A 24,646-nucleotide genomic window follows, 5' to 3' on the forward strand; every position below is an offset into this window, starting at 1 on the left:
TTTCCCTACAGTTTACTGTTCTGACCAAAGCCTCCTGCTGAGAGCCCTAAAACTCAAGGCGCGCGTCAATATTACATACAAGAAACTGTCGAAAAACCCACTTTTCATGCAGTGCAGGCAGCTGAGGAGGAGAAGGTCCGCCTCTACAACACAAGGATTGGTTAGTGGGAAGGTCAGAGTACCAGACAGAGCAAGGAAGCAGGATCCGTGAAAGTCATAGTAATTTTTAATTTAAACTAATGCCAGGTTTCCTCATAATTTTTATTAAAAATATATTTATTGTTCAATATCATCACTTGCAGTTTAAATTCTTGGCACTATCCTGTGAATGGTGGAGAATCAGAGCTGAGTTTCTCACCTTAGGCTGACAGATTGAGTGCTCTCCTCCACCTTTCATAGTTGAGCTACAGTAAACATTTCCAGGCTCTGAGCTTATATTTAATTTAGTTGTGTAATTCACAACTTACGATGTCCTTTTTTCCCCAATGAATATAGTATCATATTGCAACAATGTAATGATTCGTCACAGTGAGGGCAGTTCAGAACATTAGAATATGAATCTATTTTTTTAATGCTTAATGTACAGTACAAGGCTTGAGGTAAAATTAAAACCTGACCTTTAATTAGTTAGTAATCTAATTTCCCCAAACAAAGCAAATACATGAGGCAGGGAAACCCACACACCGACACAGGCAAACTAAGGCGATATATCCATACAGGAGCTAATCAGGGAGACTGGAAACACAAGAGTATTAGGGCACATCTTAGACTAATCAAGGACAATAACAGAGGAAGTAAAACTAAATGCAAAGCACAAGAGACTGTCAACATAAAACAGGAAGCAACATAACAGGGAAAGAGAACTGAGACAAACTCAACAACATGGGAGAGAATATGAGATGGCATGAGTTAGCTAAAACACAAGCAATCAAATATAAAATACAACTCAACACTAACAGAAGCTAGGATACCACAATATCAAGAACTAATTAAATGACATTATTACTCTATATAATGGACAATCAATTTTAATGAGGTTTGGTTAAATGGTGATATCCATTCTACTTAACTAATCTTATATTCACTTGTGAAACCAAAAGCAAAAGAACCAATCAAACCAAAGCATCCGGCAAAAAATGAAGAAGGAGAAAAACTTTCCAGGATCTGGCGGCTGCTGCATCAGTGGGTCAGTAGTCCCACTGCAGTCTCCCATCAGGTAAATGCTTCACACCATTCTTTTCCTGCTCTTATGACATCCCAATTCCAACCAAAAGTGCCACCAAAAAGCAGAAGTTTCCCAGAAAGAACAGAGCGATCAGCAGACCATCACCTTTTACCTGACAAAGCAATATAAATTACATTAAAATCCTCACAATGATTGATGATTATTTGCTTTTATATTTCTTTCAACTTACCAATGCTGATTCCAGCTGTGCAGGAGTACTCTCTAAAACCCAGAGCGGAGAGAACGATCAAAAACTGGCACGACCAACCATCCAAAGAACATGTTTCAAGGCCACTGACCTTACCCCACACATTTACTTCAGTTTCAATTTTAGTTTGAATTATTTGATTCATAATTATAGTTATATTATAAAGTTATATTAGTTTTAAGCTTTCATGTAATTTCAATTTGTTTTTATTCATTTAAATACCACTTAAACCATTTTGAAACAAACAATATGGAAACAAAATGTTTTTGGCTTTAATTCAAAGGCTTTTACAAAAATTTACATTAACTATTTAGGAATTACAACCATTTTTATACATTGTCTTTTTTTTTTGTCCTGCACTTGACTGGCAAGTGAGGCCTGTCCCCTTTTTTCATGAAATGCCTGAAAGACCACAGAAAATAAGGAAAGTACATGATGACAGCATTTCCATGGTTAAGAAAAACAACTTCACAGCATCTAACCAAGTCAACCCATAGTGGGCTGGCCCACAGAAAACCCTCACTGGCCCCACTGTGGGTTAGCCCTTGCAGGCCTCGCAGTAGTTTTACCCCTCAGGGCACATGGCAATTTACTGTGGGCAAACTGTAGTGGGATGGCCCATAGAAAACCCATATAGGTGCCCCAAAGGGCAAAACTGCTGTGAGCAGTTCTTTCTGGTGCAAATGTGGGAGTGTGAATCTGTGTGAATGTTAACTTGTAGAAGGGCGTGAATGTGTATGGGGAAATTTTGTAAAGTGCTTTGAGTGCTCAAATTCAATATAAATTCAGTACAATCACTGGGCAACCACCAAATTTTTTTAGATGTAAGGAGGTTGCTGTCTTATTGACTGAGCCATTAGCTTAATCAATTTAATAAAATATAGATATTTGGTGTCTCTGTATAGATACCGTATCACCATGCAAAATATCACAATACACAGATCTTTTCCCCTTCTCCTAATCTTAAGTGTGCAGGGCTGTGCTCTCCACTCAAATTCAGATAAATATTGCAAAACTGATCAGATGTTTCTTCCCAGTGTAGACAGATAATTGGGTCTAGGTCAGTTTTTCAGTTATGACATACAAAACTGAAAGCAGGAAGACCCACAAACAAGCAGCAGTTGAAGGTAACTGGAGAACTTCTCAAGGGAGGAAACATGTCCACGGGTTCTAGACTTCAGCCAGTGATTGACTACAAATGATTTTCATCCAAATATTAAAAACACTCCTTACATTTAAATTTATGTTACTTTGAGCCTGAATATTGGATACTATGCAAATGGACTGGCTCTTATATAGTGCTTTTCTACACTACATGAGTACTCAGAGCACTTTATACAATACATCTTCATTCACACACATTTATACAAGCACATTTCTTTTGCATTTAAGTGCTTTCGACCTGACATTCACACTCTTGTGAGCACATCGGGAGCAACTTGGGGTTCAGTATCTTGCCCAAGGATACTTTGGCATGCAGGCTAGAGCAGCCAGAGATCGAACCACCAACCTTCCGATTAGTAGATGAATGTGCTACTTCCTAAGCCACAGCCATCTCAGTTATGTAGAAAAATGACTGTAATTCCTAAACAGTTACATTGTAGTAAAACCCCTGAAGTGAAACCTGAAAGTCTGCACTTCAATCACAGCTTGAATGCTTGATTTAAAACCCGCTGTGGTGGTGTAGAGTCCAAACTTCAAAAACATATTCAACAGATTGGAGACCTAACTGTACTTTAATATAATCTGTTTTATGCACTCATTTCACATTTACTGAGCCAGGATAATCATATGTTAACCAGTTTCTGTAAGTATAATGAATGGGCCATTCTTACCTACAACCCATAGTTTTCTAAGCATGCATCCAAATGTACAAGACAATTTATGGATCACTTGGGGTTTTCTTTCTAGTAACACATGGTCTTTATCTTACAGAATAACGTGCACTGAGATAACTGTTGCTGTCATCTACCACTATAAAAAAATGAAACTCAAGATCTTCAGTAGGGGCCTCAGACTTATGGACCCAGTTGTACCTCTGAATAATGGGTATCACCTAAAATAAATATACAGGCAGATGACAAGGAAAAAGAACATAATGCTGCCAGAACAGCCTCAAAATAGCCACTGGATTCCTTCACTGTAGAAGTCAAAGCTTTTAGATGCTGTTACCTCAGGGTGTTGGTCCAGGTTTTATCTTATTGTTTTACTGTCATCCTCATTAACCTGTTCTTCTCTGGTGTGTCACCAGTGCTGATTGGTTGCTGATGAACTGCAACACAATATAAACCCAGAGAAGGCGGAGCCTGGGGGTTCTGCAGCTGGCATCCTGTCACTTCCCTACTCCTCCCAGCAGATCTCCATCACATCTCCTATCTGTTACTCATAAAGCTCTGTTTGCTGTGTTCAGTCTGAGAGGGAGTAATGACTGTTTTCAGTTTTCATTCATTTAGTTAATGAATTCGTTTAGGGGAGAAGCCTGAATCCAACAGCCCACTGTGTGGTTGGTTCACAGTCTCCTTCCTGTTATGTTTGTTTTAGCCGGGGCTCCCACCTCTGAGTAACCATGATTTCATTATTAATAGCTTGTTGAGTGACAGCTGTTTGTGGCATTTATATATGGGGTTCTTTCTGAGCAATTAAGTTAGGGACCATAACAATGTTAATCTCATTTGTCACCTTTTTGTGTATTATCCCAAGAAGACCTTTTTAGTTCACCATGTTATTTATCAGTTAACCTCTAGAAGTGCTTTAAGTAGCTATGATTGATTTCTTCAATCACTAAAATGAGGAAAAAGAAAAGTTTACCTGTATGCTTAATTTTCCAGTCATGGACCTCCAACATGATGTAAAACAGAGCTTCCCAGCCAAGGAAGCCACCCATCACTTTCATCAGCCATGCATTAGTGCTGTCAATCAAGTCCAGGCCTGTAAATATGGCTGCCACTGTGTGACACACACAAATGGGCATTTCAACACTGGCAGCAGGGGTCAGTGTGTGTCTGCTGTTATGTTAGGGTTTCTGAACAAGTGCCAAACAGCATCAAGTAAAACAAATCTTACCAGCTATAGCTTTTATTACCACTGCATTTAAAAAATGTGACCAGTTGAACAGATACCTCCTATCAAAGAAAAAGAATCAATATGAAATCATCAGCTGCTGAAGGCCTTGGAAGAAAAAAAACAAACAGAGCAGGTCATTTGTTGAACAGTAGGTAATAACTAGCTTTCATGCTGCAATACTGGCCTAAACAAAGTACCTGAGAGCAAAGTGATCTGCTACGATAACGAGGCAATATCAGGTCTTTAAGAAATGAACATATGGCAGGGCCTGATTATTCAAGATTTTCTATGTGAGGAGAAGAATTTTATATCCAGTCCAATTGTGAATTTAACAAGGAGCCAATGAAGAGAAGAAATATGCTCCTCTTTCTGGTTCCTGTCAGTAACTCTCGGAGTGCTCAATGACATTGATAACTGATACTTTGCAGAGTTAGCAGTGCATTTAGTCATTAAGCAGGTGCTGCCCCATCCCTGTTGTTGATGGTGTATTCAAAAATTGTTGAATAATTGAACCAAAGAAAGAAACAGACTGACGGCTAATATTTAACATGTTTAAGCTAATAGCCCAAACAGAGTACTCTGACATGTCTCTCAGCCTGCAATAGTAAACTCCAAACACACAGATGGGTACATACAGGTGATGTTGTGGTCCACAGCGCAGCATAGCCCCTATAGGCTGGATCAATGAGAGGATCATAACCAGGCAGCCCAACACTGGATGTGCCCCCTGGAGCCCAAACACATTATAAATATCAGTCTGACAGCTGTTTGAAGGTGTAACTACAGAGAGAAATAAAAAATTCAAGAAACACTTTTTTTTAAAAGAGCTGCATCATTTGGCTACAAGCCACAGAAAAAGTTGTTTGGGTAGTTTTAATAATTAGCATTAATATTAATCAGGGTCACTTAACAATATCCTCCATTGTGTTGTCTCTGCCTTTGGTTTGTGTTGTATAAAAATGCTTAGAAGTTCTCCATGCCAGTTATAGCTCAAATTACTGCAACCTAAATAATTCTCTCTTGTTGCATGTGAGTTTTCAGTGATAAGTATATTTTTGAATGAAATAAAAAACAAAGCGACAAACTGCATGTCAGTCTAAAATGCTACACATGAAATAATATTGATAGTACCCTCCAATGAGCTGCAAACACCTTCCAGTGATAAATGGATCAGTACTCATACAGCACCTTTCAAAGCACTTCCTACTGCATGTGTCAGCCACCCAGTCTCACACACACATTCATATCTACGCCTAAGGGCTCAGTATACTGCCCAAGGTGGCTGTAGCTCAGTAGGTAGAGCAGGTCACCTACTGATCGGAAGGTCAGCGGTTCGAATCCTGGCTACTCTAGGTTACATGCCAATGTATCCTTGGGCAAGATACTTAACCCCAAGTTGCTCTCTGACCGTTCTGTCGGAGTATGAATGTGTGTGAATGTTAGTTAATTAAAAGCACTTAGCTTTGTAAAAATGGAAGTGCTTGTATGAATGGGAGTGCATGGGTGAATGCAAACAGGTTGTATAAGCGCTTTGAGTGCTCTGACTGAGTAGAAAAGCGCTATATAAGAACTAGTCCATTTACCATTTACTTGTAGACTGAAGGAGCTGGGGATTGACCCACGACCTTCTGATTGGTAGATGGCTCGCTCTACTACCTGAGCAAAGGTAAAGCGTCCACAAATAACAGCAGAATGAAAAGACAATAGCTAAAGTTATTCTATGCCTCTTTCATACCAAAGTAATACCAGTGCAGGTTCCAGGACATCAGTGCCTCTGGGAGAGGCTACAACAAAAATAGTCCAATAAGCTGCAGTTAGTAGACATCCAGGCACTCAGTGCACTTATAAGCCACTATTGTACATCATTAACTTTTGTCTACTTCATAGTTTGTGTTTTGTCCTGTTGGTGTCACTATGTCCTCTTTTTTAGCCCACAGCCAGAAGCTGCAGATGACAGTCCTTCCCTGAGCCTGGTTCTGTCATGGCTAACTGTGTAGCAGGCCGGAGCCGACCCCAGAACGCAGACTCGCAGAGCACAACTGAAGTGGTTTATTTGGGAAGTGACAAGAAACAATAAACACAGTTATACTGGAGCTGCTCGGGTGCAGAGAGACACACAACGTGGTAAACACTGACGACAACACAACAAAGAACCAAGACCAGACACAGACCATATATGCACAGAGAACAACAAGGTGGGGAGCACAGCTGCAGGAAATCATAACAGTTGAGACCAGGAAGTCAAACTAAACACAGAGACAAGGACTGACAAAGTAAACAGGAAATGATGGAGTACTGACACAGAAATGAAGATGAGACACAATACTGGGAATAAAACTAAATACAAAACACACAAGGCAGGCTACTGGGACATTGAATGTCACCTCTGTGGAGGTGGAGTCTGCGCTAGTGCGTGAGGTTGAGAGAGAACAGCTCTGGAACCAGTCTCCTGGAGAGGGGCTGGACTCTGTTCCAGTCTAGAGTTGCCCTTGGTAAGAGGCGGAGAGCTGGGGTGTGTGTTCTTGTATCCCCTCAGCTTGCTGCCTGTATGTAGAAGTTTTCACCAGTAGACAAGACAGTTGCTTCCCTGCGCCTGAGGGCTGGGGAATGGATCCTGACTGTTTTTTGCTCTTATGCACCAAATGACAGTTCAGAGTACCCACCCTTTGTGGAGTGACTCCATAGTCTCACTGGGAGACTTCAACGCTCACGTGGACAATGACAGTGAGACCTGGAGGGCCATGATTGGGAGGAACGGTCTTCCTGATCTGAACCCAAATGACGTTCTGTTAATTGGACTTATGTGCAAACCACAGTTTGTCCATAACAAACACCATGTTCGAACATAAGGATGTCCATAAGTACACGTAGCGCCAGGACACCCTAAGCTGCAGGTTGATAATCAATTTTGTAATCGTATAATCAGATCTGCAGCCGTATGTTTTGGACACTCAGGTGAAGAGAGTAGAACTGAGCTGTCAACTGATCACCACCTGGTGGTGAGTTGGTTTAGGTGGTGGGGGAGGATGCTGGACAGATCTGGCACACCTAAATGTGTCGTGAGGGTGTGGTGGGAATGCCTGGCAGAGGCCCCAGTCCATGAGATGTTCAACTCCCACCTCCAGCAGAACAGCATTCCGAGGGAGGCTGAGGACACTGAGTCTGAATGGACCATGTTCCACACCTCCATTGTTGAGGCTGCTGCTCAGAGCTGTGGCTGCAAGGTGATTGGTGCCTGTTGTGGTGGTAATCCCTGAATGAGATTGTGGAAACCGGAGGTGAAGGGAGCCATCAAGCTGAAGGAGTCCTATTGGGCTTCATTAACCTGTGGGACTCCGGAGGCAGCTGACAGGTACCGACAGGCCAAGGGGAACGTGGCTGGGGGTGGTGGCTGAAGCAAAAACTCGGGTGTAGGAGGAGTTCAGTGAGGCCACAGTAAAGGACTTCTGGCAATTTTTGTTTTTTATCGTAAATTGTCAGGAGTCTCAGGAGAGGAAAGCGGTGCTCTACTCACATGGTCTATAGTAATTATTATAATTATTTTAGGGTCATTACCCTACAATATAAAGCACCTTGAGGTGAGGTGCTATATAAATAAAAATTGAATTGAATTGAATTGAATAGAATAGAATAGTGCGGGTGGGGTGCTGCTGAAGCTATAGCCAGGCAGTGGAAGGAATACTTCAAGGACCTCATTAATCCCACTGACAGACCTTTTGTACTGGAAGCAGAGTCTGGGGACGAGGGGGGGGGGGGGGGGGGGGGGGGTGACTTTCCTGTCACTGAGGTTGCTGAGGCAGTTAAACAGCTCCTTGGTGGCAGGGCCCCTGGGGTGGACGAGATTCACCCTGAGTTCCTGAAGGCTCTGGATGTTGTAGTGCTGTCTTGGTTGACACTCCTCTGCAACATCGCACAGAGATCTGGGGTGGTGCCTCTGGATTGGCAGACTGGGGTGGTGGTCCCTATCTTTAAGAAGGAAGTCCGCAGGGTGTGCTCCAACTATTCGGGGATCACTGATGTATTGCTGATGTATCAGTGATGTATTAGTTATCTTAGCCTATGATTGCCAGACGCTGTTATCGGATCCTTGATCCATCACAAAGGGATGTTTCACAGTTTCTGCCACCAATGACGCTGGCTGAGAGAAAATCCGGCCACGGATTTTCTCCCAGCCAGCGTCATCAGCGGTGGCCTCCCAGGTCCACGCAGACCACAGAGGAGGAGAGGGGAAAGAGACAGCAGTCAAGTGAGCCCTCATTCTCGAAGTCACATCAAGCCAGCCGCACACAGATTTATGTTACACTTTTATTCTACATAATACAGCAGGGGTCTTCAACTCCAGGCCTCGAGGGCCGGTGTCCTGCAGGTTTTAGATGTGTCTCTGCTTCAACACACCTGAGTCAAATATAGAAGTCATTAGCAGGACTCTGGAGAACTTGACTGCATACTGAGGAGGTAATTCAGCCATTTGATTCAGGTGTGTTGGATCAGGGACACTAAAAGGTGCAGGACACCGGCCCTCGAGGCCTGGAGTTGAATACCCCTGTAATACGGTATGGGTGCTGCACGACCTAGAAACACACTCGGTCCAGTAGAGGTTTTTCTTTATTGCAAATTATGATACATGATCATGCTTACATTGCACACTATAATAAAAAAGTTTTTAAATTCAATCAAATTCCTGAAGAGGCGACCAGATTTTTAATAGATTTACATGATGATTAACTCCCAACTCTGTACACAGTTACTGTCCGGTAATGTTGCTGCATATTTCCTAAATAAGCCTCCAAGCCTCTAAATACTCAGTCTTATCAACTTTGATTCTCAAACTGTTATAAATTATTCAGTGAGTACTGTACTGTAACTCTAATCCTGCCATTTTAAAACTGTATTTACAGGAATACTCTTTAACCTGAGTCCTCCTCAGGCTCACCTCCACTGTACCTCTGGTGACGTACATGTCACTGAGCAGTTTTAGAGAAAATTATGGGCAAAATACACCCACGTTACAGTACTGAATTTGCAGAGTACTATATTTGCACAGTACTGTATTTTTACAGTACTGTAATGTGCTTATGGTTATGATTTGTATGTTAGAGCAACACCTGTAAATTGTTTATTATGACTTTCTATCACATCCTGACTTTGAGCCTGTACTTTTAAGCTAACTTTATTGTTGACCGTGTTGGGGGTGAGGCCATAATAATAACACATCATGTGCAGAGTGTTTATCTGTGATCTTACAGTAGAACCAGAAGAAGTAACACTGTGCAGTCTGAAACACTTTGATTCTTGTTATTAAACAAATATTTGGAAGTATTTTTTTGTTTTCCTTGTATGTTCCTGTAAATACAGTTTTAAAATGGCAGTATTAGAATTACAGTACAGTACCCAGTGAATAATTACGGTTATAACAGTTTGAGATGATAAAGAGCACTTTTACACTCAAAATTGATAAGACTGAGTATTTAGAGGCTTGGCATTTATTTTTTATGAAATATGCAGCAACATTACAGGACAGTAACTGTGTACAGAGTTGGGAGTTCGTCTGCATTGAAATCTATTAAAAATCTGGTCACGTCTTGAGGAATTTGTTTGAGTTTTTTTGCATTTTTGGCCACAGCAGCTTTTGTTAGCAGTGGAGAGAGACAGGAAATGGGGGAAAGATACAAGGGAAGACACGCAGGCAAATTGGCAACAGGCCGGGACGCAAACCCACGCCGCCCCGCACCGCAACGCGGCATATGTATGTGGTCGCCGGCTTCACCACTAAGCCACCCAGGCGCCCCGAGTTTAAAAACCTTTGTGGTTATAGTGTGCAGTGTAAGGATGATTACAGACTCCAGTCAACTGAGTTCTGTGTTCTTACCCTTCCTGATTCATGCGCATAATCCCAGCACTGTTATATGGCTCCCGTAGGACAAACATGCTTTTAGTCAAAAATCACAGACATTACGTTTGGAGTGTACCTCATAACAGCCACAGGTAAACCCAGTTATGCCATTTGATTATTGCTGACCTGTAATGAAAAATAAGAACTGTGATAATTGTGGCTCTAGCAGAGCCTGTGGACTAACCCCAGCCCAGTCCTGAGCATACGAGAAAACGAGGATGAAAGCAATGCTCGTGGCCACGACCGTCACAATCATTGCTCCAACGTGGACCTGGAGAAACACAAAGAACACAACGTCACACTGAGCCAGCCAAACATATACAGAATCAGCTGTTCCCAGATCAGATTACGATTGGACCAAGCTGTCTTACAAATCTAACATATCTGAGATATGAGACTTAATATTTTCTTATTGTGTGCTTGCATCTGGAATGTGCTTTTTTCATAAGCGTTGGTTTTATGTGGAAAATACATAGTAGTACATGGTCATGTCTCACCACAAACCAGACATCTTTGTTGCACAGTTTCTCTCCCTTGGCCATTTTTTTCAGATATCGGGCTACCATCATTCCCAGCGAGCCTGTGGTCATCCAGGCTATCAGCATCAGGGATCCTGAAACACAGTTTAATGTTGGAATTCTCTAACCTTGTTTTGGTTTCTTCAGCTCATTGTCTGTGTATTTGTCAACTGACTATAAGTAGTTGGAAGCATTTGACAGCGTGAGTCAAATCCCTGTTTGAAAGAGAACAAGAGTAACTGGCAGCCGAGCAGCAACCTTGGACCAAAGTAGTGAAGCACCTGTGTGCAGTGTCATTCTTAGAGGTAGGCCATTAGGAGGACTCGAGCATAGAAACCTTTTTATAGCTTCCAATTGTATAAAACTGTTCTTAAACATTTGTAGATTGTGTTGCAGAGAACTGTACTGAATCCTGGAGAGTCTCCTGAAATCATCCCTAAAGAGATCACTAATCTAATGTGTCCAAGCCAGTCCATCATTTTTTAGTCACTTGTCTCTGTGAAATGCAACAGATACAGTTCAATTTAAAGAACTGTAAGTCTACAAAATATTATAGATCAAATAGTGTCAATTAAATGTCTTGGAAATGTCCCCGTGTCTCCAGTAGCATCTATGGTAAATGGTAAATGGACTAGTTCTTATATAGCGCTTTTTCTACTCAGTCAGAGCACTCAAAGCGCTTATACAACACGTTTTACATTCACCCATGCACTCCCATTCATACAAGCACTTCCATGTTTACTAAGCTAAGTGCTTTTTAATTAGCTAACATTCATACACATTCATACTCCGACGGGACGGTCGGAGAGCAACTTGGGGTTAAGTATCTTGCCCAAGGATACATTGGCATGCAGCCCGGAGTAGCCAGGAATCGAACCACTGACCTTCCGATCAGTAGGTGACCTGCTCTACCTACTGAGCTACAGCCACCCCATCTATCCTCTGGGGATCCAGACTATCCATCTTTTAACACAGCTGTCAACAAACTGGCCAAAGTCAGTAATAAAGGGCTTTGTCAACATCATTTTGAATTAAAATAACACGGACGCACACATCTCTCTGTGCAGGATCTTACCGTGAGCTTTTATGATTGGAGGAAATGCATTTTTCCCAATGACTGCAGGGTGAGAAATGTCGATCTTGTCAGTGCTGACGAAGGTCCCCGAATGGAATTGGATTTGTCCTGTAGGAAAGATATTTATTTCAAAGCTTATACACATGTATGTCCATATATGAATATGTGTATGTGTAGGCATGTGTGTGTATGTATGTATAAGCCACACAGGTGAACATTTCACACACTATGTAACCCTTTTAATTGTTACAGAATAAGCTGTGACCACGTTCCCACATGTGAGGCTGTTTTAGCTCATGTGTGCTCACAGAGGTACCCCCACCCCTGTCCTGGTGGGAGAAATTAAAAATGGCTTCATTACTCACTAACATGAACATGTTGATGATCTGACACTGATGGTAATGTGAAAAAGAGAAACACAGCCGGAAAAACGGAAGAAAGAATGGAGACCAAGAACCACCTGATCTGTCAGCCAAGATGAGAAACTCAAATCCACAGCTGGAATCATTTATATTACACGGCCAACGTATGAAAGGAATGGAAGTCTGAGTCTATAATTTACCATTTAGGTACAGGCTTAGGATTCCTCATGATGTCATTTTTTGGTAAAAGAATGAGTTTCTTTTTCATAAACTGGGAGGGACACAAATTCTGACACTGCTGGAAAAGGAAGCACAGTCTGACTCTGCATAAATGTTCCAAGTAAGTAATATTTACTGCAGTGAAATTGTGTTAATCAGCTATTTGTTCAGAGCAAAGTGCTTAAATTTGTTCATGTTTAAATTAGCTCCTAAATTTAGAGAGTGCTGGCACCTTCACAGCATGCAGCCTGAAATTGGACACTCCTTTTCTAGTAGGTATTTATATGTCCATCCCTTCTCCCTTTGTTCACAACAGAACCCATCCTACCAGGCTTCCCTTACCACATATGCAGCCTAAGGCTTTGAAGCCAAAGCCATTTTTACCTTATGAGGAACTACAAGCTAGTCAGGCTACAGCTGTGGGGATGGTTTATGTGTGGCAGTGTTCACCAGTCACCTGCACATAAATCTTGACTAGTTAGCTTTCAATGCTTCTCAAACTAAAGCTTCTTTCCTCCCCAAGTATCGTTTGAAAGTGTCCTTTCTATAAAGGAACAAACCATCAGGTGCATCCAGTTACCATTGCGGCTGGATCCGTGGGCAAACAACAGGTAGTAGGTTTGGTTGAAACCAGAAGTCCTTTGAGTAGAAATTGTGTTTGTGGAAGTGAAGGAGCAGCTGATGACACTGTTCTGATTTGATGTAGTAATATTATAAACGTTCGCCTGTTGGATACACACACACAAAAATCTCAGACATAATTCATATGATAAACTTGAAAAAACAAGAAATACACGAGCAGTTCACGTTTCACAGGAGCAGCAACAGCACTTCAGATTTGTCATTAAACAGAAACATTGTGGCTTCAGTACCGCAGTGAGGATTTGTGGAGCGCTTCGTCCTGATGAAAACGCGTGCTGCACTCTGACTGCTCCGTTACTCTCTGTGCCACAAATATAAATATCATCATTTCCCTGAGAAAAGACAAACATAAGAATGAATCTTTTAATATTTTTAAAATATTTTTAACCATCAGTTACCAGGCAAAAAAAAGCTAAACTTGCTGATATTAAACAAAGGGCAGTTTTGAACAACAACAACAACACAACTAGATGTTCTCTAAAAATCATATTCTGGGCTCTTGAAAACAGAGAACCAGTTTCACTTCATCAGCTGGAGAGCATTGCTGTGTTCAGTATGTGCCACGGCATTCAAATCTGACATTAATATTAATATAAGCTATTAATTAGATATTAATTCAAGCCAAAACATGATATTCTTGTCTGAAGTTGGTTCTGTTAGAGAAGCTATTTAGTCACAAAAAATTGATTGACTGTGATATAAATAGCTTTTATGTCTCTTGTAAAATGTGGCCAGAACCAAAGTAGTGACTTACTAAAATCTAACATCTCTGCCATTTTCCTTTGCAAGGTGAAAATATATAGAATATATACTCAATGGGACCTGTGCATACTAATAAATAATTATTTGAGCCCCTTCTGAATTTGTAAGTTTGCTCACTTACAAAGAAATGAACCGGTTCTAATTTTTTTCAGTTTTAAAGCAGCGAATTATAATTATGGTTCCCATTCTGGAACCGCTGAAGTTCTCAGAAAATATTCTGTGGTTTGTTGTGGATGAGTTTGCCTTGCTCACAAAGCTTGTAGGTGCTGTTTGTACACGTGCATCAAGAGCTTCACTGTTGTGACTGCTAAAAACATTCAACAGAATTTTGTCTTTACCATGTTCTGATCATCAGAGAATCCAAAAGCGACGTATCCTTCAACAGGACCAGACATCTCATAGTGGACAGCAGCACCACCGGGTAACATCATGGCTGACATGAAGTAACAGTTAGCATCGACGGCAGGGTCACAGCGTGGAGGCTGACTGAAGCACACCTTGGTGACTCCACAGTCAGCACTAGAGATGGATCCAGCTGATCCAGCTCTAGCTGACCTCTGGACACACACACACACACACACACACACACACACACACACACACACACACACACACACACACACACACACACACAGAAACTGTAGCATCAACATGTTGTGCTTGAATATACTGTAAATCATCTTGTTTTCCCATTTCTCTGTATTTCCATTAAGACAAAGCTCATTACACAATCTCAGTATATTACTAACATTACTGTTATGCAACTCTGCTAACAAGCTACACGGAGACACACGGTGTGAGTACACAAGTACATCCATTCAACGTTTATCCGGTTCAGGATCATGGGAGCGTATAGCCGGTAATAAGTCGGATTTGTTTCCTGTGGGTGTTGGACTCCGTCAGGGCTGCCCTTTGTCACCGATTCTGTTCATAATTTTTATGGACAGAATTTCTAGGCGTAGCCAGGTGGCGGAAGGCTTCTTCCTTGGTGGCCTCAGAGTCTCATCTCTGCTTTTTGCAGATGATGCGGTTCTGTTGGCTTCATCAGGGGGGGGCCTCCAGCTCGCAGTGGAAGGGTTCGCAGCCGAGTGTGAAGCGGCTGGCATGAGAATCAGCACCTCTAAGTCTGAGGCCATGGTCCTCAGCCGGAAAAGGGTGGAGTGCCATCTCCGGCTCAGGAACGAGTTCTTGCCTCAAGTGGAGGAGTTTAAGTATCTCGGGGTCTTGTTCACGAGTGATGGGAGAAGGGAACGGGAGATCGACAGGCGGATCGGGGCTGCTTCTGCAGTGATGCGGACGCTGCACCGGTCCGTCGTGGTGAAGAGGGAGCTTAGCGTAAAAGCGAAGCTCTCGATTTACCGGTCGATCTACGTTCCTACCCTCACCTATGGTCACGAGCTTTGGGTAGTGACCGAAAGAATAAGATCGCGAATACAAGCGGCAGAAATGAGTTTCCTCTGAAGGGTGGCTGGCCTCTCCCTTAGAGATAAGGTGAGGAGTGCGGCCATCCGGGAGGGGCTCAGAGTAGAGCCGCTGCTCCTCCACATCGAAAGGAGCCAGTTGAGGTGGCTCGGGCATCTGATTAGGATGCCTCCTGGCCGCCTCCTGGGTGAGGTGTTCCGGGCATGTCCCACCGGGAAGAGGCTCCGTGGTAGACCCAGGACACGCTGGAGAGATTATGTATCTCGGCTGGCCTGGGAACGCCTTGGGGTCCCTCCGGATGAGCTGGAGGAGGTGGCTGGGGAGAGGGAAGCCTGGGCTTCTCTGCTTAGGCTTCTGCCCCCGCGACCCGGCCCCGGATAAGCGGAAGAAAATGGATGGATGGATGGATGGAGGATCATGGGAGGGCAGGAGCCCAGCTCTCACTTCCACCCCATGGCCTGTTTACAGTCACAAACTGATCTGACGGCACAACATCCACAGAGGCCTCGGGTCACGGGCAGCGCTAACAAGTGACCGCCACGCTGGCCCTGACATCAGCCTGTGAATTTTCTGGGAATCAGCTGGGAATTCTCATGAGAGAAAAGTGCAAGACCAAACGGCATGAATGAATGAGTGAATGAATGAATGAATACCTTTATTAGTCCCACAGTGGGGAAATTACAGTTAACAGAACAAACATCATGTGAGAAATGCATGTGAGAAACACTAGTGTGTGGTTCTAATATGTGGTTCTAATGTGACCACTGACCGGTTCTGATGTTGTTTTACTCTCATTCTCATTATTCCAAATCCATATAATGCAAACCAAATTACCCCCCCCCCCCCCCCCCACACACACACACACACACACACACACCCATTCATAAAAACATAAATTTGTAAAGAACAGGAAACAGAAAAACGGTCGTCTTTTTGTTTTTCTGAAGCTGGAAATACGTTTTTTTATGTGGCCTCAGAGAAACTTTCCCATCAATTGGTGTGAAGTTACTGCTGGATGGAGCAGTGTTTTGACAGCTCCACCTGCAGAGAGTCTGCTCTGTTTTTCTGTGCAAATTCTCCTGACGCTCCTCAGGGAGAACCTTCTTTCTCCCACAGCAGCGTGTAATAACCGCAGGGACCGCTGTAACCCCTTCTCTCTGTGTCTGCTTCAGGATGTGGTTCTGACCTCCTAACAGCTCTGAACACGGAAACTGACAAGCGTCAAACACGCTCCGAGTTTCCTTGATGATGTTTGTTTCCTGTTTGTGAATTTATGTGTTGATTTCAAAGGGAAAAACAAATATAATTGCTTTTATACTGTATGGATTTGGAGTATAAAATGAAAAAGTAGACGGACTGTGGAGGACCAGCTTACACAGATTTAGACATGAACTACTGTAAATGTTTTCTGCCTGAAGAAAGAATAAATGAATAAAACAGCAATTTTGCTAATCACTATATTGATCCGTCTGGCCAGTTTGTGGATAGCTTTCCATTTCATGTGTCAGTGCTGAACAGGCAGCAGCATACTGGATACGTCAGCAGGATTAATGTATCTGGACTGATACTGCATTTCACTAAAAAGCCTCATTCAGCCAGTCACACTTAGTGTTGTAGTCAAGACCACCTAACCCGAGACCGAGACAAGACCAAGACTTTTAGGGTCCGAGACCAGTCGAGACCAAGACCGAGGGGGGGCGAGACCGAGACAAGACCAAGACCAGTGCCTGATGCTATATGACACAATAAAATGTGAAACATGATCAAAATCACTTCTCAAATTGATCTGAAAGATCCGCATTCCCATAAAATTACCCTGATATTAAAAACTCACAGCTCAAATAAATATAACCATGTTTATTTAATACTCCTGGGTGACTTCCATCATTTATCACAGAATGTAAAACAATTATTCATAGTTCATCACAATAGTCTTAACTTTTCTCTGCCTTTCATAAAATATGCATAAAGTTGTGTTGTTTTTAAACCAACAACCTTTGTAAAAATGGGAGCTTTTTCAAAACCACATAGCTAAATGTGTAAAACTGAAAAAATGGCAAACACTCATCAACAGTAAGAACTAAAGCCTTTAATCTTATACAGATTAAAGCTGCAGGATGTAACTTTTATAAAAAATCTGGTTTTTACATATTTGTTAAAGCTGTCACCATGTCAGACAGTATGAGACCGATAATCTGCGAAAAAAATGGAGCTCCTTCACCTCCTCCCTGAACCGCTCCCAGTCAAAAACAACCAGTCAGAGCCAGGAGGAGGGTCTTAGCACTGTCAATCACTCCTGGTGTATGCTGCTCAATGTAGTTGTGTGCGACACTTCAAGATTTGGTATCGATCCTATGCCAAGTAAACACAGGGCCATTATCACCAATACTGATACCAATACTTTTTAATAATTATGAAGAATTTCCATGAAGTTTAACTGGTTTGAGATTTTTTTCCTTTGGATCATTAATTAGTTAAAACCCAGAATAGAATTGGGCAAAGTTTATATGTAAGTAGAAAATACTTTATCAAAATAAAAGTTATTATTCTGAAACAATAGAACATTAACAAAACAATTTTCCCCATACATTGATGTCTGGATTTTTTTTTCATAAATTTCATAAATTTAATAAAAAATGTTCCTTCATTCACTAATTTTCTACAAATTTAAATTTGATTTAAATGTTTCATAGCAAAATCCTTTTTTTTCCCAAATAAAATATGTTATGCATCACATGACAGTATAACAAAACACTGTGGGGAGGGGAGGAGCAAAGTGCTCTGTGCTGTGACAGGAGCGACACTTAGACAGTCAGCTCGCATCTTTGATGAAACCGCAGCACTGCATACAGGAGAGAAACTGAAGCCAAAGTATCGATCTCATCACACTGATATTGATCAATACCAATACCAACGTTGGCATCCATATTATCGATATCAGGATCAATCTGCCCACCACTAGCTCAATGTATTAATGGCGGAGAAACAACTTACTTACTTCTCTGCTGTTACCATTGGTGGTGGCCATGGTAACTTCAGGGTTCTAGCAAGAAATATTCCTCACCCCAGCACTAATGCTAATGCTAATTAGTAAGCTAATACTAACCACTAAATGCCGCTCCCACTTGTTAATTGAGTGATGGGGCCTAAGACATAACCAGAAAGCAGTAATCAGTTTTTTTGGACGTGTAGTTACATTTCTCGAGGTGCATGTCAGGTTTGCTTCAGAGAGGATTTTCAGTTATGCACAAAGGATCAATGTAGAACTCTAAATCAGGCCTTATTAGATTGATAGAATGATCATTTTTGCATATAATCCAGAAAAGTTACATTTATATATTAAGCATTTAATGTGTCCCAGAGTGCCGTTTCCTTCCACTGTGTTTGCAGAAATCACATAAAAAAATACACAACAAAAACATAATCCAGATTCCTCGGCTGCTAATAGCATTTCCTACATTTGAATATCAGCCACCATGTTGTGAGCATAAACTATCACGTTTTTAATGCAACAATAGGAAGTGACATCATCTTGCTGGGAACTGTAGTATTTTATTCTTGAAGGCCTCTCACAGCTCTACTGGTGCTGAAAACTAATGTTTGACTATGGCTTTCTGAATACAAGTAGGGCTGCAACTATCAATTATTTTAGTAATCAAGTATTCAATTGATTACTCCGTCAGTTAATCAAGTAATTGGATAAGAAATAATTTTTCATTTTAACAATTCATCAGCATATTTTAACTTCCGTACTGCAGATGTTTCTCTGTGTGAAACAAACAGGGTGGATGGAGCAGCTACAAAGTTCTCTGTTCTTCATGTTGCTGATCAGGTGGTTGATAAAAACATTTTGAAGGAGCCCCTCTGTACTGATGGTGGTGGAGGGGCACCGAACGATTGCTAGTGCTAATGGCAGCCCCCCTTTCCCCAGTACACTGTGGTTATAGGTCTGTTCTGGTGGCTACAGCTGACGTAAAGAAAAAAATAACAGCTGACATCCTCTGCACAACATGCGCGCACATTCAAACATGCGCACTCACAGCACAGAGAAGTGGGGGCGTGAAAAACATCTCAGCGATCCACTCGTGTTAAAGGGTCGTTTTTGTTTTTTTGGAAATGCTCCGCTTACACAGAGACACCTGAGCTGCAGAGCTGAAACCAAACATCAAAGCAACAAATTTGTGTCGAGGATTTTTAATAATCGAATTGCGTTATTCCAAGAATTGTTGCAGCCCTAAAACTTGCATTAAATTTTCAGTTTGTGTATCAAAATACATGAAGGTTGGTATTTACCTTTCATGTTGGGATTTTTTTGTTGAATCGGAAGCCTGAAATTTTCCTTTGATCTTCATTTTCCCTCTTACTTCTCCTTGTGTTCATGCCGGTTGTTATTTCGATTTATGCAGCACACGCGTGACCATAGTGAGATCAAACGTACACACTGTGAATGAAACTGTCCGTGCTCTGTGGTAGATTGCAAACTGCGGTGAAATGATACAGGCGTAAGCAGTGATAATAGCAGCGACCTAGCTGGGGCAGAGTCTGTGAGGTGCGCTCCTTTGAGAGGCAGAGGAGCGCAATCTTTGTTGGATTTGAATCAGTACGTTTTGCATCCAATAAAAGCAAAGATGTTAACAAATAAATTGGACAGTATTCTGGCAATTTAGTGATATTTCCACAGCTGTGGTCTTGACTGGTCTTGAAATAAAATCCCGAGTCCGCAAGGTCCGAGTCCATGACAAGACCGAGACCAAATGCGGTCGAGTCCATGACAAGACCGAGACCAAATGCGGTCGAGTCCATGACAAGACCGAGACCATCAAAAAGCGGTCTCGAGACCGGTCTCGAGACCAAGACCGATCTCGAGTACTACAACACTAAGTCACACACATTCATACGAGCACTTCTTTCTACACTGAAACACCTGCTCTTACATTCACACAGTAACACAGATGCATCGGGTCCAGTGTCAGTATCATACAGGAGAAGGCAGGGAGTGAACCAGCAGCCTTCTGGTTGGTAAACACCTCACCCCTGAGCCACAGTCTCCCCTGGGATAGGATGAGGTGACGGTCGCCTGCCATCAGCCTCAGAGCCAATGGACACTTTCAAATCAGCCTATGTGGCTGATGAGTCAGCCAGAATAACTGCTGGGTTTGTAGTTTGGTACCTAATTTCATACTGTGTTTGAAACGCACACGGTTACTTACAGCAACTCGTGCAGGCTGTATGTTGCCATTGGCAGTGTTGTGTGTTGGTGTACCAGTGGACCTGGATGCACTGAGGGCACCTGCAGGTCCAACAGCACTGTCATTACTGAAGGTCAGGACGGGGCTCATCACATCAACCCAAAATGTCCTGAAATTCTGCACAAAGGATGCACTGCAGGGACAACAAGGTATGAACATTGAGGGTTATGAAAATTACTTTGATTACTCTTGAGCAAGGCAGCAGAATAGAATTAATAGACTTTACCGGAACTGAATAGATTTCATGTCTCTCGATGGTTCTGATCTCCACGTCACCTGAATGTAGCTGCTTGTAAAACCTGATGAGTGGGAAACAGCTGAGTTCTGGACACACACACACGCACACACGTGTACACACACACACGCACACACACACGCACACACACAGATTATGACTATACTGTATATCCTCTTATTTTGACATGTTACAGTCTCAGTATTGTGCCTGAACTGTGTGCTCATTGCCACACAAAGACAGTGTATGTAGTGTAGGTACTGCATTTTGGGCATTTTATATTAGTGAAGCACCAAAGGTTTCTATCCATTTTACCTGAGTTATAGAACATATTCACACAATGATGGGTGGCAGTAGAGACAGAATTCCATATTTAGTCGTAATAAGTGGGAAAACCATTTTTTTCTAACAGAAGAAATGGAGAACTCTAGACTCACTCAAAGCGCCACTTCTGAATGACGCTTTTGGCATCAAACTAACAGAGTTAAGGTGTATCATACATGATCGTGTCCTCCAGAGTGTCAACAGCATGTTTCTGTTATCAAAGCTCTTATTCTCTCTACTGTGCATCACTTTAATGAGAGGATCAGCTGAGAATGTCTGTTTTCTACACTTCATTAATTACAGTGGAACAAAGACCATCAAGCAAACATGTGAAAGCATCACCGTAGTGCGTGAGACTGCAAATATATTACACTGCTTGCTGTGGTGTGCGTGCTGCTCACATTCAGCTCTGGAATAAGAGGGGAAACTCACAGGGTTTTGGCTGCAGGTGAGGATTTGAGCACCCCCTGCTGGTATGGCAAAGGAACCCACAGGAGTCTGGCTTCCCACCTCTCTAGCCTCTAAAAGGAAACCAGTGAACGGCGTGGAGGCCGGGCCCAGCAGCTCAACTGGGAATCATGGAAAACCAAAAATGTAGCTCAGTGTTTCCATCCATGAAAATCCTACTGATGTGAATTTATGTATTAGGTGCTGGAGGAATGTAAGTGGTGGTTTGGTGCTGATCAGGTAACAAACTGAAGAAATACATTATGGTAAAAATCATTTACATGATCCTGTTTTCTTTACTGAGCAGAGGCTGTCCCTTTACTCTTTGCAACACTGTAAATTTCCCACAGTTATCTTAACAATGTCCCAATTATCTGGTTTATTCGATTTGTATTTTTAAGCTTTACTGTATTCAAAGCAAACCAATTACATCCCAAACTGTCCGTGAAAATATTCCACAAGAATGAAAGCAGGAACTGTTTTCCCTGTTTTGGGGACAGACTTTAGGAGAGAGCATTCCTTTCAGGGATACTTGTCTCCTGGTGCTTTATAATTAGTGTACTGTATCAAAGCTTCACTATCCAGCTTTAGATTAACTAGTTTAACTCGTGACATTCCCACGCTGTGACCGCGCTGCTCGGATGTTGTCGTTGCCGGTCTCGCGCTTCCCTCTCTGATGTGAGGATGCTGAGCCTTTCTCTTCAGCCTGTGTGCACTCAGCTGCTCCTGCACTCACTCAGAGCAGAACTGGCCGCATTTTTATCTCTTACAAATAAACTTTGCAATAAAGAAAATGTCATCACAACAAATAAAGAAATGCATTTCTAAAGACCAGATATTACCAGAAGGAGTGGTAGCATCACTGACAGCACATGAATCTGCACATCTCCGTAACTGGAACAGCATTCCAGGTCAAGCCTCACCTTTGACATCCTCTCCCAGGCTGTAGCTCCTTTGGCCTGTGGTGACAGTGAAGGGTGACGGTGCTGTCTGTGGGGTAGCCCCAGAGTGACGGGGTCGCATGTCTCCACAGCTGTCCGTAACCAGACCCGAGGGGAAGCCCCGGACCAGTGGACCCGTACACACCAGCAGCAGCACAACAAGGTCCGCTGCAAAGAAACCATCACTTTCCAGGCGACTCATTATTGCAGTGTGTGCCACACACGGACTGTGAGCAACACAATGCTGCTGTGTTACTGGTGGAGGGGTGGAGCGCCACCACAGATTAAAGTGGGAGTGTCAGTTTCATCCTTAGTTTCAGCTCATGACTTCACCATGACTTGGCAGATTTTCCAGATTTTCAGGTAACTCAGCAGCAGCAGTAAGAATCTCTATTCTATATTCCTCTGTCACACTTATTTTATTCTGCTTTGGATAGCTAAGCAAGTACAATATGAGCCAAATTATTTCAAACAAGATCAATTTATTTCCATTTTTACACTTTCAAAAACCAGAAAAGTAAAAAGGTTTGACTGACCAATATGGTCAGCATTTAGACACCCCCATTTAAGATCTGAAACAGTTCAGTCTGGAATGATTTGAGGTTCAAAGTTCATGTAGCAGCTCCATGATGCCGGGAATGGGTGAACATGGCTGTGACTTGACCGATTCAAGGTGACCTGAAGGAAGATATTATTGAAAAAGGTGGCACATAGTTTCAAAGCTGAAACTTATGATTAATATGAGCCACTATTTCTAGTGATTTGCTAAATGTGTCGCTCCTGAATCTTCAAGATTGTGAGAGCGGTGACAGCAATAACACACTGTCTGAATTCCTGCCTCTGCAAACAGACAGCATGATGAGACAGAAACGTCTCAGCAGGTTAACAGTTTCTCACACAGTGGTATGAGAAAATTGGATCACCCCTGATAATTTTCATGATTTTCCTTTATAAATTATTGGTTATTCAGATCAGTAATTTCAGTTAAATCTATCCTATAGCAGATGAACACAGTGATATTTGAGAAGTGAAATGAAGTTTATAGGATTTACAGAAAGTGTGCAATAATTATTTAAACAAATCAGGCAGGTGCATAAGTTTGGGCCCCCCAACAGAAAAATGACATCAATATTTAGTAGATCCTCCTTGTGCAGAAATAACAGCCTCTAAACTCTTCCTGTAGCTTCCAGTGAGAGTCTGGATTCTGGTTGAAGGTATTTTGGACCATTCTTCTTTCCGAAACATCTCCAGTTCAGTCAGGTTTGATGGTTTCTGAGCTTGGACAACCCGATTTAAATCACACCACAGATTTTCAATAATATTCAGGTCTGGGACTAATAGCGCTTTGAGTGCTCATACTGAGTAGAAAAGCGCTATATAAGAGCTAGTCCATTTACCATTTACCATTTGGGACTGAGATGGCCGTTCCAGAATGTTGTACTTGTTCCTCTGCATGAATGACTTAGTAGATGCTGAGCAGTGTTTAGAGTCCTTGTCTTGTTGAAGTATCCAGCCCCGGCACAACTTCAACTTTGTTACTGATTCTTGAACATTGTTCTCAAGAATCTGCTGATATTCACTGGAATCCATGCGACCCTCAACTTTAACAAGATTCCCAGTACCTGCACTGGCCACACAGCCCCACAGCATGATGGGACCACCACCAAATGTTACTGTGGGTACCAAGTGTTTGTCTTGGAGTGCTGTGTTCTTTTTCCACCATGCATACCACCCCTTGTTATGTCCAAATAACTCAGTTTTAGTTTCATCAGTCCACAGCACCTTATTCCAAAATGAAGCTGGCTTGTCCAAATGTGCTTTCGCAGACCTCAGAGACTCTTTGTGGCGTGTGTGCAGAAAAGGCTTCTTCTGCATTACTCTCCCATACAGCCTCTCCTTGTGCAAAGTGCGCTGAATAGTTGAACGATGCACAGTGACACCATCTGCTGCAAGATGATGTTGTAGGTCTTTGGAGCTGCTCTGTGGGTTGACTATGACTGTTCTCACCATCCTTCACCTCTGCCTATCTGAGAGTTTTCTTGGCCTGCCACTTTTTCGGGC

The 24,646-nt window shown here is 42.3% G+C and overlaps 1 protein-coding gene across 1 annotated transcript; it reads right to left on the reverse strand.

The window, feature by feature from the left end:
• Nucleotides 1–35: 35 nt before the first annotated feature.
• Nucleotides 36–22,799, reverse strand: LOC115776901 (putative ferric-chelate reductase 1). Its single transcript, XM_030724711.1, has 15 exons — nt 22,568–22,799; nt 21,630–21,766; nt 20,865–20,962; nt 20,600–20,771; nt 14,306–14,524; nt 13,436–13,537; nt 13,144–13,288; nt 11,983–12,090; nt 10,887–11,002; nt 10,574–10,660; nt 5,132–5,223; nt 4,497–4,555; nt 4,242–4,379; nt 1,416–1,447; nt 36–1,337 (listed from the first exon to the last, which is right to left on the reverse strand). Exons 1-15 carry the CDS (start codon nt 22,785–22,787, stop codon nt 1,248–1,250), a joined length of 1,815 nt encoding a protein of 604 aa, XP_030580571.1. The 5' UTR covers nt 22,788–22,799; the 3' UTR covers nt 36–1,247.
• Between the last annotated feature and the right edge of the window lie 1,847 nt (nt 22,800–24,646).

Source organism: Archocentrus centrarchus, unplaced genomic scaffold, assembly GCF_007364275.1.
Source record: "Archocentrus centrarchus isolate MPI-CPG fArcCen1 unplaced genomic scaffold, fArcCen1 scaffold_40_ctg1, whole genome shotgun sequence".
Classification (NCBI taxonomy): domain Eukaryota; kingdom Metazoa; phylum Chordata; class Actinopteri; order Cichliformes; family Cichlidae; genus Archocentrus; species Archocentrus centrarchus.